This window comes from Malania oleifera, chromosome 4, assembly GCF_029873635.1.
Source record: "Malania oleifera isolate guangnan ecotype guangnan chromosome 4, ASM2987363v1, whole genome shotgun sequence".
Lineage (NCBI taxonomy): Eukaryota > Viridiplantae > Streptophyta > Magnoliopsida > Santalales > Ximeniaceae > Malania > Malania oleifera.
This window is the reverse complement of record NC_080420.1, coordinates 108,890,325-108,908,972: the sequence shown is the minus strand read 5'-3', so window position 1 is coordinate 108,908,972 and position 18,648 is coordinate 108,890,325. Positions and strand designations below refer to the sequence as shown.

Sequence of the window (18,648 nt, the reverse complement as noted above, 5' to 3'; positions counted from 1 at the left end):
TCAACAGTTTCCATTTTCGTAACTAAAAAAAAAAAATACAAGATAAATATTGTAGGAGAATCAGGCAGCACATATGAGCACAATGCAGAATCAGGCAGCACACATGAGCACAATTGGCACTTATGCAACAAAAAAGTGTGTGCTTTGCAGCTATTGGATGAAAGGATGCGGAATGCCCAGAGACAAGGAACTCTTGTCTTACTAGAAAATCTAGGTCCTGCCTCCACATCATCAGAAGGAGGTATATAAAGGATATGACAGTTCTTAAAAGCATTAATTCTATTATCCAATTGAATACGCATTGGGGTACTTGTTTATTTTTAATATTGATTCCATGAGTGCACTGGTATCGTTAGTATGCTACTGTTGTCTGATGAAAATTTTGGTTAAACTTGGGAAAGACATGTAGACATAACAGGTTATTATGTATTAGACATGTATAGGGTATTTTAATTAAAAAAATATTAGTTTCTAAAAGAATATGTATTTTTTATAGATAAGATGAAATCTAATTTTGTATATGCAATTTAATTTTTTTCATAGGAACAATATTAACTCTTTGTGTTGCATGTGCAGTAATCATGCTTTTGATTTAAAGAATATTAAATGTCATTTAATTTATATACTAACATAGTGTAAAAGGGCCTTTGAGTATAATTCAATACTTTCGAAACAGAACTCCTTCATGTATTAAAAAGTTAAGAAATTTATACTAAATGTGATGCATTTATGTTATAGCTTTTTTTTTTGTTTACTTATTAACAGTCAACTAGTGAGTTTCTTTTACAAATCACCCGTAACACATCTTCTCTGCTAATGCTGTTTAGCAGAAGAAAAGAAACACTTTTATGTCTCCATTCTGAGAGCACTCTGTGTGTGTTGTGTTGTTCTAAGCTCAAACCCTTTAGGAGCTGCCTCACTCCAAGCCCTTTTTTTCCTTTTTATACCACAGTTCCAGGACCAGCACCATTAAATCCAAATTAATTTGACTTCTGTTAGATTATACCTATAATATGCACACATGGAGATGTTAAGTCTGTTTTGTTGGATAGACTGGCAAAGTACCAGCTCAAAATATGGAATTGTTGTAATATGAGGCTTTAACAACCCTGGTTAAACAATAAAAGTAACAATAGTAATAAAAGGAGAAGGCTTGCTTCTAGAATTACTTTGTATCTGCTGTACTGGGATATTCAGATTCTGACAGATGCATGCTGCTGTAATCTAGCAAACATTTTTTTTTCAAAAAAATAAAAATAAATGCATGTTTCATGGTGTACCCGATTTTGCTGTTGTTTGGGAATAAATTGAAGCTTTCGTGTGGGTAATAGCATAGGACCATGTCAAAGCTTTTTATTGATTGCGTTGCTATCCAACTTAACATATCAGACAAGCTTTTCAAAGAAAATGAAAAAACAAATTTTTTAGATGGAGTAAGAAGAAAAAAACACTGAAATTGGATACCTCTCAAGATGCACAATACATGGTTTGTCCGACCCCACCACTAAAAATGAAATTTGATAAATTTTATTTCAAGATTTGCAATAGAATAAGAAAGTAAAATACCAGACATTGAAGATCGTGGCTGCAATGGTGGATTGATACGAAACACACCCTTAGAAACTCAATTTGAAGTTAGTTTTGTTGTAAAATATGCAGAAAAATAAATAGAGACGAAACAAAAATTTTATGATGCAGAAAAATAAATAGAGATGAGATAGAAATTTTACATGGTTCTCCACGGGCGGATGGGATAAAAAATTTCACTATCTCGGGAGGAATTACAAGATTTGAAACCGGCCTTATACAAAATATCTCTCCTTCTTTCTATCTCTCCTCTTCTCTCAACCTTTCTATTCGTATGCCTACTCCAAGCCTTATGTGTGCATGTAAAAATGAGAGGGAGAGAGGGCCATTTTATAGGGCAATGAGGATAGTACATTATTTATGGTGGTGGAAGATGAAGGGGTGACAACCATTTATATTTTTCATAACACTCCCCCTTGGATGTCACCCTTATATTAACTTCATCTGCTAAGATCTTTAAGATGTCTCATTCCGATGAGATGAACCAATTTCTTGAATGTTGTAGTAGACAAAGCTTTGGTGGACAAATTTGCTAGACTATCACTTGATCGGATCTGCTGAACATTTATATCACTATTCTTCTAGAGTTCATGTGTATAGAAGAATTTTGGAAAGATATACTTTGTTCGGCCACCCTTTCAGTATCATCCTCTTAGTTGAGCTATACATGCAACGTTGTCTTCATATAAAACTGTTGGAATATTCTTGATTGATTGAAGACTACAATTTTCTTGGATATGAGAAATTATTTATCTGAATCACACGCATTCTCTACTAGCTTTATTGATAACTAGTATTTCATAATGATTTGAGGATGTTGCTGTAATCGTCTGTTTTATTGATTTCGAAGATATAGCAGTTTTTTCGTAAAGAAATACATATCCAGTTTGAGATTTAGCATTATGAGGATCAGATAGATATCTAGCATTTGCATATCTTACTAATTGAGACTTGGAATCAAATGAGTACAATAGACCCAAATAAGATGTAACTCTCAAATAGCGTAGAATGTGCTTAATTCCATTCCAGTGTCGCCGAGTAGGAGCAGAGCTATATATTACTAGTAGATTTACAGTAAATGGAATGTCGAGTCTTGTACAATTGACCAGATACATTTGAGAGCCGATAGTACTTAAATATGGTACTTCAGGACCAAGTAATTCCTCTCCCTCATCATGAGGTCGAAATGGATCCTTCTTAACATCAAGTGATCGCACCATCATTAGATATCCCAAAGGATGAACTTTGTACGTATAGAATTGTCTTAATATCTTTTTGGTATATTTAGATTGCTGAACAAGAATTCCACCATTTACATGTTCAATCTATAGGCCAAGATGATATTTTGTCTTTCCTAAATCTTTCATATCAAATTCCGCCATTAAATAATTAGCAGCTTAAGTGAGCTCTTCAAGAGTCCCAACTAAATTCAAATCATCAACATAAACAATAATTATAGTAAATCCGGATTCTGACATTTTAATAAAAACGCATGGAAAAATTGGATCATTTATGAATCTTTCTTTCACAAAGTACTCACTTAATCAATTGTACCACATGCGTTCAGATTGCTTTAATCCATATCAAGAACGTTGGCATTTAATTGAATATAAATTTTTGGGTTTTGCTTCAATCAATTTAAATCCTTCAAGGATTTTCATATAAATTTCACTATCCAGTGATCCATATAGGTATGTTGTTACTACGTCCATAAGACGCATGCTCAGTCGTTCAGCGACTGCTAGCCCAATTAAGAACCTGAAAGTGATTCCATCAATTACGAGAGAATATGTCTCCTCATCAATTCCATGTATCTGCGAGAAAGCTTGTGCCACAAGCCTTGCTTTATATTGAGTAATTTCATTATTTTCATTTTGCTTGTGCATAAATACCCATTTGTATCCAACGGGTTGGATATTTTCTAGTGTCTGTACTACAGGTCGAAAAACTTCTCTTTTTAATAGAGAGTTTAATTCTTATGTGATAGTCTCTTTCCATTTTGACCAATCACTGCATATGCAAATATGTTGTTGACAACAACTTTATTTCTATCCCACATTTTTCCTGTGTAATGAATTAAGATCTCATTATTATTTCCACATACCCGTTCCTTTTCAAGGGATGTCTCTTCAAGAGTTTTCTCTTTAGGAGATTTCTCTTTAGAAGGTTCCATAAAAGGGATTTCATTTTCAGGAAAAATGGGTTTGTGAATGCCCAATGGATTATCCACCTCTGTAACCTCTTTTGGAGTGTTTACATATTTCAATTTTCTTCTTCTAGGAGTTTTATCTTTTGCACCAATAGGTCTTCCACGCTTAACTTGGGGTTTAGGTTTATTAGCAGATTATTGTCTTTCAAGGACATCAATACGTGTTAAAATATTTGCAGCAAGTATATGAGATTTTAATATGGCCTTGGTATCTGCAAAAGAATCTGATAACTGATTTGCAATCCCTTGCAAATGTATAATCTTCTGAACTTCAAGTTCACTTTGATTTGTGCAAGAATTTAAATGAGATAAACTCATAGCATTCCATGTGATTTCATGTTGTGTTTCAGGCATTGATTTTGCTCCCCCTAATGTAGGGAATACTACTTTATCAAAATGACAATCTTGAAATCGTGCTTTAAACAAATCACCTATTAAAGATTCAAGATATGTAATAATAGAAAAGGAATCAAAACCAACATAGATGCCAAGCTTATGTTGAGGACCCATTTTAGTTCTTTGAGGAGGGGCAATAGGAACATATACTGCACAACCAAAAGTTCTATATAAGAAATATCAGGTTGTTACCCAGAAACTAATTGCATGGGTGAAAGTATATTGTAAGCAGTTTGCCTTATACGAACTAAACATGCAGCATGAATAATAGTATGTCCCCAAATAGATGAAGGCAATTTGGTTCTCATAATCATAGGTCTAGCAATGAGTTGAAGTCTCTTAATAAAAGATTCACCTAAACCATTTCGTGTATTGGTATGAGCGACGAGATGTTCAACGTCTATTCCAAGTGACATGCAATAGCTATCAAAAGTTTGGTATGTAAATTTACCAGCATTATCCAAGCGAATTGATTTAATTGGATAATTGGGAAAATGAGCTTGTAATCTAATCAGTTGAGAAAGAAGTCTAGCACATGCAATATTACGAGTTGAAAGTAAAGAAACATGTGACCATCTAGTATATGCATCAATTAAGACCATGAAATATCTAAATGGTCTAGATGGTGTATGTGTTGGTCCGCATATATCACCATGAATTCTTTGTAAGAAACTAAGAGATTTAAGACTTACCTTTGAAATAGATGGTTTGACAATTAATTTCCCTTGAGTGCGAGCAGATTACGTGAAATCACTTGATAAAAGAATCTTCTGGTTCTTTAGTGGATGACAATGTGAATTCTCAATGATTCTTCGCATCATTACATATTCAGGATGTTCAAGACGATCATGCCAAAGTATAAATAACTTTGGGTCATTACACTTTTGGTGTAAGACATTATATAATTCAACTGCTTTAATCTTTGTATAATACAATCCAGAAGATAAAGATGATAGTTTTTTTTAAATTTGTTTCTTCCTAGAAACAATAGAAGTAATTTAAAGGAATTCTTTATTGCCTTCATTTGTAGTTTCAATGCGATATTCATTGAGTCTTAAATCTTTAAAGTTTAACAAATTTCTTCTGAATCTGCTGGAATATAAAGTTTCATCAATTTGTAATAAAGTACCATTGGCTAACTTTATATTAAATCTTCAGGAGTTTTCAATCAAATTTGTAGAACCAGATATTGTATTAATATTTGTTGAAGATATATTCAAGTAATGGAAATATTTCCTATCTCAAAGAATTGTGTGTTGTAGCACTATCAGCTAAACAAACTTCTTCTATAGACATTTTAGAATCGATCAAAGCTTTAGGACAATACAAGGTACAATACATATTTTTTTTTTTTAAAAACCCATTATTATAATTGATCATAGCAATAATAAATATGATAGTTTATTTATTGAAATTTAAATACAATATTTCTTTATTTTATATCTTAAAATATTACATCATTATTTTCGTCTTGATTTACAAGGAAATCAGTAACATCAAGATAAACATAGTTGAATATGGTTTAGTATCAAGGTCTATTGGAACAACATTATCAACAAAATTTGTTTCAATTTCTTTACTCTTTTCTTTTTCTTTTATAGAGACTTGGTATAGATCAACCAAGTGTCTGGGCATTTGACAAGTACGTGACCAATGACCTTTTCCTCCGCATCTATAGCATTTATTTTCATGATATCTGAGTCGTTGATCCTGATCATTATCCCGCTTTTGGGGGTCATCCCTCTTTTGGGGGATTGCAACCTTACGTCGATGCTCGTGATTATTTCGATCACGGCCATGACCATGACTATGGCCTCGTCCTCGACCACAAGATGTATTCATATTCACTTCAGAGAATGGGGTTGAACCAATTGGACAAGTTTGATGATTTTTCATGAAAAGTTCGTTATTTTGCTCAGCAACAAGAAGACATGATAAGTTCAAAAAATTTAGTAAATTTTCTCTCTCTATATTGCTGTTGCAGGAGCACATTAATAGGATGGAAAGTAGTAAATGTCTTTTCAAGCATGTCTTCATCAGTAATATTTTCAACACAATTTTAGCTTCGTGCTAATCTTATGTAGAGCTGAGTTATATTCACCGACTATTTTAAAATCTTACAACCTCAGGTGTAACCATTCATGTCAAGCATTTGGTAAAATCATAGTTTTTTTATGGTCAAATCTATCCTTTAAATTTTTCCCTAAGATAAGCGAGTCTTTAATAGTCAGGTATTTAGTCTTTAATTCTTCATCTAAATGACGACAGAGGAAGATCATAGCCTTTGTGCGATCTAGCAGGAATGCGGTATTTTCATCTAAAATAGTGTTTCCCAAGTTCATTGTTTTTAGATGGATATCAACGTCAAGAATTCATGATAAATAATTGTTGCCTTTGATATCAAGAGGAACAAATTCAACTTTACTTAGGGTCGACATCTGAATAAATTAACAATAATAAGGCAATTTAGAAAACCAAAATGTAAAAACTGAAATAAAACTAAGATAATAATAGATATAATATTACTTCCACCCTTTCGGGAGTACTTAAATATGTTTCTTTAAGAATATTATTTTTTTTCTCAATTTGTACACCTCAGGAGTACGATTTCAATTACAACATGAAAATGGGTAATAATTTACCACCTCTTCCGAAGGTTAAATGTATTATCTCATCTGGAGGATAAACGCCTCACATCTTCAGGAAGTTGATTTTAACATCTCTTCAGGAGGTTAAAACTATACCTTCTTTAGAAGGTAAGTATTTACCATCTCTTTTGGAAACTAGATACATAGTCTCTTCAAGAAGTCTATATCTTCGGGAGATTAAATATATAGGCGAGAGATTTAAATATATAGTTTTTTCAGGAGGACTATCTTACCATCTCTTCTGGAGATTGATACTCTTTAAACTTTAAAAGACATTCTCATCTGGAGAATATTATACTCTTGTGGAGTAAAACTTACAAGAAATAAATTAAATAGGATTTAAAGAAATATCTCAGATAGTTAGAGTCTCGTGCTGATAACGTGTTATAAAAGATGAAGAAAAATTAATAGAGGCGAAACAAAAATTCTACAATGTAGAAAAATAAATAGAGACGAGACAGGAATTTTACGTTGTTCGGCTATGCTTACTCCACGGGCAGATGGGATCAAAAGCTTCACTGTCACGGGAGAAATTACAAGATGATTCTTAACCGGCCTTGTACAAAATATCTTTCTTTCTATCTATCCTCTTCTCTCATCCATTCTATTCATATGCCTACTCCAAGCCTTATGTGTGCATGTAAAAATGAGAGGTAGAGAGGGCCCTTTTATAGGGCAATAAGGATAGTACATTATTTATGGTGGTGGAAGATGAAGGGGTGGAAGATGGAGTGGAAGATGAAGGATTGACAGCCATTTATATTTTTCATAACAAGTTTAGTTTAGTTGATGAAAGAATCATTTTTAGATTTATTTTCTTTGACATTGTTTGTTCTTTAATAACAAGTCAAACAAACCCAACTTTTTCTCTAATTAAATTTACATATTTGTATATTGTAAGTTATTTCATTTCTTACACCAAATTTGGAGACAAAGATATGATCTATTGCTATGCCTTTTCGTTCTTGTTTAATATATGAACATTCTATATTTATAATTTCGTTGTATTTTATGATTTTCTCAATTTAAGCTTTGCTTATGATCAACAAAGTAGTAAAAAGTAGCAAATGCATGCCTCTTCTAGCCAATAGTAACCAAGATGATATCCAATATTTGTAGTATATATTACATTTAAATTGATTAAAATTTACTTAAAATGACATAAAGCATTACTATGTTGGATTCTAGGTTTCAAAACATGTGACTCTTAAGTTTTTTAACAAGTTTGCTAATGCAAAAAAAAGGGGGAAAGAAAGAAAAAGAAAAAAATAAAAAAGAATTCTGATGCAGTGTCCTTAACTATTACACTACATAACATCCATAAAGGCAGCAGCTGCTACACTGCGACTGCTGCCATTACCGATACATGGGCTCTACCCTTTTTTAAAACCACAGTATAATAGATGAATACAAATCAGTCACAGTAGCCACAATGGACCATTATCATAGTGCAATAGTCGAAGCAGGCCATTAAATGAATTTTTAAAGATTTTCTTCTGAACTTCTCTCATTTTCCTTTTGTACATGAATCCCATTAGTTATGTGAAGAGGGGAGGGGAAGGAAATGACTAAAGGACGACAACAATTTTGAATTAGTTAATTTTTGTAATATTTACAGGAGATGCATAACAATTTAATATTAACAATATTTTTTGTTACAAAGTTTTATATTTAAAGAGCATCAACAGGGGGCCACCTAGGTATAAGAAAAGGAGATGGAAGATACAAAAAACTGTTGAATCAATTATGTAATAATTTATCCAAAACAATTAAGAATTTTGAATGTGTTTAGTATGCACAGTCAACTTAACCAACTAGTAAAAGTTTTGAGCCGTCTATCCTTGATGGTTGAGAGAGAAGTAGATATTCCTTTGAAAGCTCTTTTGTTTACTTCTCTCCCACTCACCCCTTAAAAGGAAAGGCACACCCCAGACACCAAAACGCAAAAACGGTGAGTGGGATCAAGGACTAAGATTTTTACCTTTCACAGGTGTACCCTCCCGTCCCAAACCTCCTTTTCCATGGTTTTAACTCTAGCCCAGTGATGCCCAGCGAAACAGTAGCCATATTCCATAGATTGTAGATGCAATGAAGCAAAATATGGTCCACATATTCAGCATCGTATTTGCGTAAAAAGCATTAGTTAATCAAACTTGTACTCCTCTTTGGAGGTTATTAATAGTGAGAATCTTCCCCCAAGTTGCCTTCCAAGTGGAAAAAGCAACTGTGGTCGCCTCTAGAGTTTTCCAAATATCTTCCAGGGGACGTTAATCCAAGCCTCAGAGGGGGTTGTCCAACTTATAGAAAAAAATTGACCATGAAGTAGCCTCTTTTGTTAAGCTTCTATTTAGGAATTTTTGGTTGGTCAAATTGGGGGCATTTCTATATAAGCATCCGTAGAAATTATCGAAAAGAGTCAAACTCCCAATCATGATTTCTTATGAAAGAGATGTTCCAAGCAGTCCCATCTCGGAATGATCCGCATTGTATACTCTAAAGCATCGTTGCTGCTAGAAGATAGCAACTATTAATGGTCCCAGCCAGGAGTATATAGAGTCAAAGGGGGGGTGAATGGACTCTTTTTCACGTATTTAAAATTTTCTCTACAAAACAAAATTCTTAGCAAGATTCAAGCAATTATATCACAGTATATGGAATATAAATCATTCACAAGACAAACAATAAATGTATAGGGAGAGAAAGATCAATACCGGTATTTTTACGTGGTTTAGCACCAAGCCTACATCCACGCCTTGAGACCAACTCAAGGATTCCACTATATGATCTCCTTCACCGGCGGAGAAGCCTTACACTCGGGAACAAATCCCTACCGTGCTTACAAAGAGCCTTCACCAAGCAGATCACAAAGAACCTTACAACAATGGTTCACAAAGAAACTTACAAGAGATTGGAAATACAAATTAATGCTCCTTAAATGAACCAATATGATATACAACCAAATCCTCGCTCTATTCTCTCAAGGAATGAATTTTACAAGATAAGTGAGCAAGAGAGGATTGAGCACTTGTGAAGAATAACTAAAATGCAAAGTGCAATGTGCTTAAGTTTTGGATAAAATGCTATTTTTCACAAATAAGATCAACAATGCTCAAAATCATTCCTAAACAAGTCTAAGAACTTGTATTTATAGGCAAAATACCAAGCTAGCTGTTATTGGACCGTTGGGAGTGAATCTCAACAAAAACTAGTAGTTTCTAGCTTTATTGCGTTGTTTATGAGACCACTGGTCGACTAGTTACCCTCACTGGTTGACTAGTCACCCCACTGGTCGACCAGTCCCCTGCACTAGTCGACTAGTCAGTGGTAGAAAGGTATGTTTTAGTTACTGGCTATCATTGGTCAACTAGTCCGCTGCTTTGGTCGACTAGTGTCCTGAATCAGAAAAAATCATCAACATAAAAGTTGTGGGATTTTTTCTTAGCTTTCCATAGACACCACGATCGTCCTTTTTGAACTTTTTTAGCAAAAGTTATGCCCCAAATACCGAAGGGTGTTAAGGACTCGAGGCGCACTACGTTAGACAACGATTGCTCTGTTTTTCCTTGTCAGAAAGTCTTTTAATGACTTAAATCATTCTTGGAAAAAAGTATATAAAATATATTAAGTCTAATGAAGATTAAAACTTGTCTAAGTGAGCTTCCCTTTGAATATAAGATATTTTGTTTATGAAAACATATTTTAAAAACTTGTTTTGATATCTTTTATGCTTAGTATGTTCTTTATAAAAATATACTTAATTTTCTTGAGTACTTAGGACATAAAACTTGTTTTGACACAATAGGGACTAAGTATAAAAATGTTCTTAAAATTAGGATGTTAAAAACTTGATCCTTTTGAAAACATATTTTGAGTTTAGGATTCTTTTGACAAATTCTTTAATTTAACTTAGAAAATTATGAATATTGAGTTTGTGACTTAAGTGCAATCCTATATACTCATGTGTCCTAGTGTGCATGCATTTGCTCAACTCTTGCTCAGAAATCATGCAAGAAATAAAACGCAAGAGTTACAAAATAGACTACCTCAGACACACACCCATTACATAAAATACAACATTAAGCTTTCTTTGGTGTGCTTGAGTCCATCCGATTACGTGTCCATTTGATATCTCCTTATTCGAACGACAACTTGGTCTGATCTTCCCTTTGATCCAGTACTTCATGTATTTGTCATTGAACCTGTACTAAACAAGATCTGCAAAGATGGAAAACATTAGAAACCACATATATGTTAATATCATCAAAACACATAAACATGATTATGTAGTCTACCAAGGCTAACAATCTCCCCATTTTTTATGATGTCTAACCTATTATGAATTTACTTGATCTTTGCATTTTTGTTTATACTTACCATAGCCTAGCGTGCAAAGATGAGTTCACCTAGAACCACTAATGGGTTGTTATCATCAAAACAAGATAATAAAATTCATGTAGCTATCAAGGCTAACAATCTCCCCATTTTTGATAATGGCAAACCATTGGTGTTCTTTATAGGGTATATTTCAAAGCTCCCCCTCAAATTATGCCTATTCTAGAATGGGACTAAAATATGCTCCCCTTTGCTATATGCATATCTACAATTTGCTTTCCCTTACTTTATGCATATAAAAAGAATGAACTATATTTTTCATATCCCTAAGAGCTTTAACATGCACATCATAAAATTAGTCATTTAAGATAAAACTATAAGCAAAATGAACTTTCATACTACCATATGCATTCTACCCCACATACATTATTTCATACTACCATATGCATTCTACCCCACATACATTATTCACTTCTCCCCCGCACATAACACCAAACATCTTCTCTCCCTTTGATCATTATCAAAAAGAGAGGTATAATTCATTTTACCTAAAAATGATTTCTCCCCATTAATATAAGATTCCATGATGGTGAGGTGAGTGTGTGCTAATCACATAAGCCAATTTTTGGTGCTAAACCATAACAATTGAAAAGCCTAGATTGACTTCCTTACACATGAATGATGATTTCTAAGGTTTATTACCACTTGATGTTGGATCATCATTCAATGCAAAATTTCACTTTTTGTTATGATTGGCTTTTACTAAAGCTCAAGTTCATGAATGGGATATGTTATGCTATATTTAGACATCCTACAATGAATCCAAAACAAGAGCATATATCATCAAAACAAATTATAGCATGCTTTGAATAAAAAATTCAAAACCTTAGTAAGCTTAGAGCACATGCTATTTCATCCCATAAATAATAGCCAATATTTCAAAAGGAATAAACCAATCAAATAAGAAAATATACAATTAAAGTATCAAATTGGTTTTAATATTTTCATTCATCAATATTGGCTTGATCATCAAGAATTCCCAACAAAGTAATTTAACAATTTAGAATGCATAAATTTGGATTTTATCCTTTAAGCACATCTTAGTCATCATATTCTTTTTACCTAGGTAAAGTAAAGTTTACCTAAATCCAAATTCCTAATCCTAGGTTCTAAGGAAGCAATAATTCAAAAATCATGTGTTCCCTTTTGGTACCCATTCTTCCTTGGGTGCCAAGGGGTTTTTCTTCACTACCTATTCCATCTTCCTTTTTTTTTGCCTTTAGCTCCTCTTTAAGGGCAAAAATATCTTACATGACCCTTTTCTTTCACAATATAGACAAATTTTGTTAGTGTGCAAGGGTTTTAACTTATTTGCATTATTTTTGCTAGTTGAGGCATAATCATGAGATTTACTAGAGGATTTAAAATTCTTTTTATAAAAACTATTTCTTTTAGCTCCCAAAACCCTTTTGGAGTTTTCTTTCCCTCTTGTGGCTTTACCATGATCTTCATTTTTCTTTTTCAAGATAGTATTTTCTTTTAAAACATTTGCAATTTGATTTTCCAAGTTTCCTACTTCTACTTGAAAGGATACATGGTCTTTTTGAGCTTTTTCCAAAAGCTCATCTTTTTCCCTTTTCAAAGAGCAATTTTCCTCTTTCAAGTTGGAGCAAAGACAAGTCTCCTTTCCTTTGCATTTGGACAATTTGTTTTCCAAATCTTTGATTTTGACAACAAAAGATTCATTTTCTTCTTTCAAAGAGGATTCCTTTAGTTTTGACAACGCAAGCTCTTTCTCAAAATTTTTGTTCTTCCTCTTTATTGAACTAATTCAGCAAACAATTTTGCTCAATTTTCAACTACTTCATCATAGGAAGGAAGATATTCATCATCTTCCGAACAAGATTCTCCTTGTTCATTGGCCATGAAGCAAGAATGTGTTTCACCTAAAGTGTCTTGGTGAGTAGTACTGGATGAATCTAAGGTCAGGTCTATTTCTTTCCTAGGCTCTTCATGGGTACTTTGAAGCAAATCCCACATTTCTCTTTTGGTTTCACATCCGCAAACACGACTATATTCAATATCATTTAAAGCACAAAAAAAGAAATGCTTTGCTTTAAAATTTAATTCAACTGACCTCTTTTCCTTGCTTGACAACTTTTCTATTTCTTTCGGTTCCCCTTCTTCATTTTTGAAGATGTAGTCTCTCTTTGAAACGACCCACCACAAATTCAAATTGCACACTTGAATGAATATGGCCATACGATTTTTCCATGTGGGGCAGTTGGAACCGTTGAACGTCAATGGTTGATATACGGATCGTCCGTGTGAAAAGTTGCTCACCGAATACTCCATTGATCGTTTACGCTCTGGATTTTACTTCGATAAATTCAAGTGCCTCGCTCTGATACCACTTGTTAATGGTCCCAGCCAAGAGTATATAGAGTCAAGGAGGGTGAATGGACTCTTTTTCGCGTATTTAAAATTTTCTCTAAAAAACAAAATTCTTGGTAATATCACATTATATGGAATATAAATCATTCACAAGACAAACAATAAAGAGTATAGGGAGAGAAAGATCAACACCAATATTTTTACATGGTTCGGCGCCAAGCCTACATCCACGCCTTGAAACCAACTCAAGGATTCCACTATACAATCTCCTTTACCGACGGAGAAGCATCACACTCGGGAACAAATCCCTACCGTGCTCACAAAGAGATCCGTCACCAAGCGGTTCACAAAGAACCTTATAAGAGATTGGAAATACAAATTAATGCTCCTTAAATGAGCCAATATGAAATACAACCAAATCCTCACTCTATTCTCTCAAGAAATGAATCTTACAAGATACGTGAGCAAGAGAGGATTGAGCACTTGTGAAGAATAACTAAAATGCAAAGTACAAAGTGCTTAGGTTTTGGATAAAATGATATTTTTCACGAATATAATCAACAATGCTCAAAATCATTCCTAAACAAGTCTAAGAGCTTTTAATTATAGGAAAAATACCAAGTTAGCCGTTATTGGACTGTTGGGAGTGAATCCCAACAAAAACTAGTCGTTTCTAACCGTTATTGCACTGTTCACGAGACCACTGGTCGACCTGTCCCCTGCACTGGTTGACTAGTCACTGGCAGAAAGGTATGTTTTAGTTACTAGCTATCACTGGTCGATTAGTCATCTACTCTGGTTGACTAGTGTCCTGAATCAAAAAAAGTCACCAACATAAAAGTTGTGGGATTTTTTCTTAACTTTCCATGGACACTAAGATCATCCTTTTTAGACTTTTCTAGCAAAAGTTATGCCCCAAATACCGAAGGGTGTTCAGGACTCAAGGCACACTATGTTAGACGACGATTGCTCTGTTTTTCCTTGTTAGAAAACCTTTTAAAGACTTAAAACATTTTTGGGCAAAAGTATATGAAATATATTAAGTCATGAAGATTAAAACTTGTCCAAGTGAGTTTTCCTTTGAATATAAGATATTTATGAAAACATATTTTAAAAACTCATTTTGATATCTTATATGCTTAGTATGTACTTTATAAAAATATACTTGACTTTCTTGAGTGCTTAGGACATAAAGCTCATTTTGATACAATCAGAACTAAGTATAAAAATTTTCTTAAAACTAGGATGTTAAAAATTTGTCCCTTTGAAAATATATTTTTGAGTTTAGGATTCTTTTGACAAACTCTTTAATTTAACTTAGAAAACTAAGAATATTGAGTTTGTGACTTTAGTGCAATCTTATATGCTCATGTGTCCTAGTATGCTTGCATTTGCTCAACTCTTGCTCAAAAATCATGCAAGAAACAAAACGCAAGAGTTACAAAATAGACTAACTCAAACACACACCCATTACATAAAATACAACATTAAGCTTCCTTTGGTGTGCTTGGGTCTTCCGAGTACGTGTCCATTTGATCTCACCTTATTCGAACGATAACTTGGTCCGAACTTTGCCTTTGATCCAGTACTACATGTATTCGTCACTGAACCTGTACTAAATATGATCTGCAAAGATGGAAAACACTAGAAACCACATATAGGTTAATATTATCAAAACACATAAACATGATTAGGTAGCCTACCCAGGCTAACAGCAACAAATTGGAAGCTAGGAGGGGATAAAACCACGCTAAGTTTCATGCCAAAAGAAGATATTGTAACCATTTCTAGCATCAATATGGATGAGAATGACGAAATTATTCCAGCCTTTTTATCATTCTTACCCCATAGGAATGCCTTGCCTCTTTGGATATCCGCCACCTGCAATCAATGTCATACTTTGGAGCAATAACCTTTCTCCATAAAATTCTCTCTAACCCATTACTCTCAAGAGCCATTTGCTAAGGAGGTTGTTATTGACAGCATAAGAGATTTGAGACCCAAGCCACCTCTTTGAATTGGTTGCTGAGCAACTCTATTTTACTAAGCAATGCCAGTGAAAGTATCCAAAATGTATACTATATATGAAAGTACAAACAGTGCAAATTATCTCTAGACCAAAATATTATTGACTTTATCTCGAAGAACATACTATTTTTAATAGGCTTTAATAATTAATTAAAGTAAGTTTATCATAAATAAACTATTTAATAATTAATTAAAGTAATTTTATCATAAATAAACTATTTAATAATTAAATAAAGTATATTCTAATGTTTTTGTAAACTCAATTGATTTTATTAAAAAAATTTACATCAATATTTTTTTTTTCTTCTGAAATAATAAGGGGAAGCATTTAAGCAATACAAAAGAAGCTGCCAGAAGCAGCAACCAAACAATTGAATACTAATCAGAATGAACAGACTATAACAACAACCAGAAAGATTAAACCAGCAACCTAAATCTGCAGAAGCAAAGCAGAGTACCAAACTGCCATTAGCCAGATCAAGACCCAAACCTTCTGCAATTTAGATCAGCGCATCATCTTCTCGATGGAAAAGCAGAAAATTCATGATTGTAGAAACTCAAAACCTTTTATGCCATTACATCGAAGCTTAACATCCCAATAGCAAGCTTAGAATAAGCATCCACATTTGGATTTTCCTCTTCATGTAATTGAGAGTTTCTAAACTTTCACATGTAGTAAATGGCAGCAGACCAAGCCAATGTTGCTATCACCTCATATTTGGAGTTTCCAAGACTGGAAAACCAGCTAAGATTTAGATTCCAATCTGAACCAATATCATTAATTCCAAATTCAGAAGTGATGTTGCAATATAAGTATTGTGAAACTTGACATTCAAAGGATGATTTCTAAACTCCCAATTGGTATTACATAGTCTGCAGCAAGCAACAGTTTTCCCCTGAGAAACCAATGTGTCGAATCTAGGTAACCTGTTTAGAATGGCAAGCCAACATATGAATTCGCCTTGGAATGGAGATCTTGGAGATTTCTAGCCCAACTAACAGAAGAAATTTTAATTCTTACAGAATCCCGGGCAGTAGATGAGGAGAATTTTCCATCATAGGACAATGTCCAATCCAGAGATTCAACCTGATCAGAGTTTGGATTAAAATTAACAGCATCTATCAATATATGAACAGATGAAGAGATCCTCCTAAGCCATTTCCAACTCTGGCCATGTATAACAACCTCCAACTTGGCATTTCAGTTACGCCTAGTTCATACTGAATTGGAGGACCGTAGTGAGCAAAAATTGATGAAATATTGAATTGATGAAAATGTGAAAATTGATTAAATATTGGTTAGATTGTGCACATTCGGGGGGGAAAAAAAAATTCAACCATTGTACCTGCTTCTCTCTATGTAACATTCACTTACCATTGTAATTTATGTGGGGTGCCAGCGAACCTACTTCAGAATTTTTTTTTCACTTGCACGAAAATGTGTAGAATTTCATAGAGATCCAATAAGTTTTAGGCTGGCTATCAGATATGTTATGAATCAAAATGTTGGGCAACTAAGAAGCAACATAACCAAAAAGTAAAAGTTACCAAAATGATAATGTTAAGGTGGATGAGTGGTATAATATTAAAAGATAAATCTAGGAATGAACATAATTGCGGTAAGTTAGGTATGACAACTGTAGGAGACAAGGTAAGGGAGGGTTGTCTCAAATGGTTTGGCCAAATAGTGCACTGGTGAGGCGTGAGCTAGTTATTGTTAGTGGTGGTAGAAGGGGTAGGGTAGACCTAAAATGAAGTAGAGAGAAAGGATTTTGTAGCCCTTAAAGCTATTGGAGGAAATTGCCCACAATCCTATAAATTGATGAAAAAGGATTCATGGTCAAATCTACATAGTGGAACCTACGTCTTGGTTTGTTCTTCTTGTATAAAAATGTAAAGTGTTGTCATCCTCTATAATGAATATGATGAATTTAAGATGATGAAATGCAGTAATTCTTGCATATTTGCTTTTAAATATTCTGTCATCTCTTTCTTGTTTCACCTTTCTAATTTTGTTCTTTGTGAAGGACTTTGATCCAATGTTTTAAGTGGTTGGCTAACTTTTTTAATTTCACTTGGTTGAATAGGCAATCACTCTTGTCTTCATTAATATCATGTATGGTATTTATTAAATATATGAAATTATAACATTTTGGTCCCTATTCCCAGCATTGTTAGCTAACCAAGCTTTTAAGACTAGATCACAAGTTCTATTTCCAAATCTCTTAAAAAAGGCTTCCCCAGGCCACACAGCCCCCCGCTTTGCGAGGGTAGGGATAGGGTCATCACATTGTACGCAGCCTGACTCTTACCCTTGCTTTTATGCAGAATGGCTGTTTCCTTGGACTTGAGCCTGTGACCAACCAATCATAAAAGGAACAACCTTACTGTTGATCCAAATCCCTTGGTGGCTAAACAAAATTCTCTGCGTATTTCACATTTGTGGTTTATCTCTTTATTTCATATATATATATATATATTAGTAAGAATCTGCCAATGCAAGTATTTTTAAAAGCAAAATTTAAAAGGGTCTCTTGCAAGCTGTAAGATGCTAAAATAGGTGGTGCATAAGAGTTACTACTGCAATTATTATGTGTTTCTGCGTGAAAATAGGATGCTAGTAATGTTCCGTGACAATTTTTTTGATTATATGGATGTCTCGAGCATCTTATTGATGTTTGTTTAAGCAACTGTTGCTACAGGTCTCTTGAGCTTGGGCCACAAGGGTTTGAAGCCCTTTTCTTGGTGGAAGAAGATGGAGAAACAGACCCTACATTCTCAGATTCTGTTTACTCAACGGATACTAGTGAAGAACAGGATGATCCAGAAAATGCCGAGGATCAGGATGATTCAGTAAATGCCAAGACTTAGGAACAGTCCTAATACTGCAAGCCTAGCCATGAATAAATGTCTGCATTATTAGTTGCTGGAAAATTTTGCTTTCTGGCTTATGTATTATCTGACCTGTTAGACTTATCCTCTTTTAATTTGATATTTTGCACATTTCTGGTGAATTTAAATCATGCAAATCAATTTCTAAATAAGTTAAGGAAA

The 18,648-nt window shown here is 33.8% G+C and overlaps 1 protein-coding gene across 4 annotated transcripts in view; it reads left to right on the top strand.

Annotated features, from left to right (window-relative positions):
• The window catches only part of LOC131154595 (F-box protein At3g07870-like), a 28,014-nt gene extending 9,366 nt beyond the window's left edge, over positions 1-18,648 (top strand). For 2 of the 4 annotated variants that reach the window (XM_058107502.1, XM_058107503.1), the window contains one exon: positions 18,297-18,648. In XM_058107502.1, coding sequence (XP_057963485.1) covers positions 18,297-18,465 — 169 coding nt within the window. In that variant the 3' untranslated portion in view covers positions 18,466-18,648. Of the gene's footprint in view, positions 1-17,922 lie in introns of all 4 variants that reach the window. The other 2 variants (XM_058107505.1, XM_058107506.1) reach the window with 1 other exon arrangement.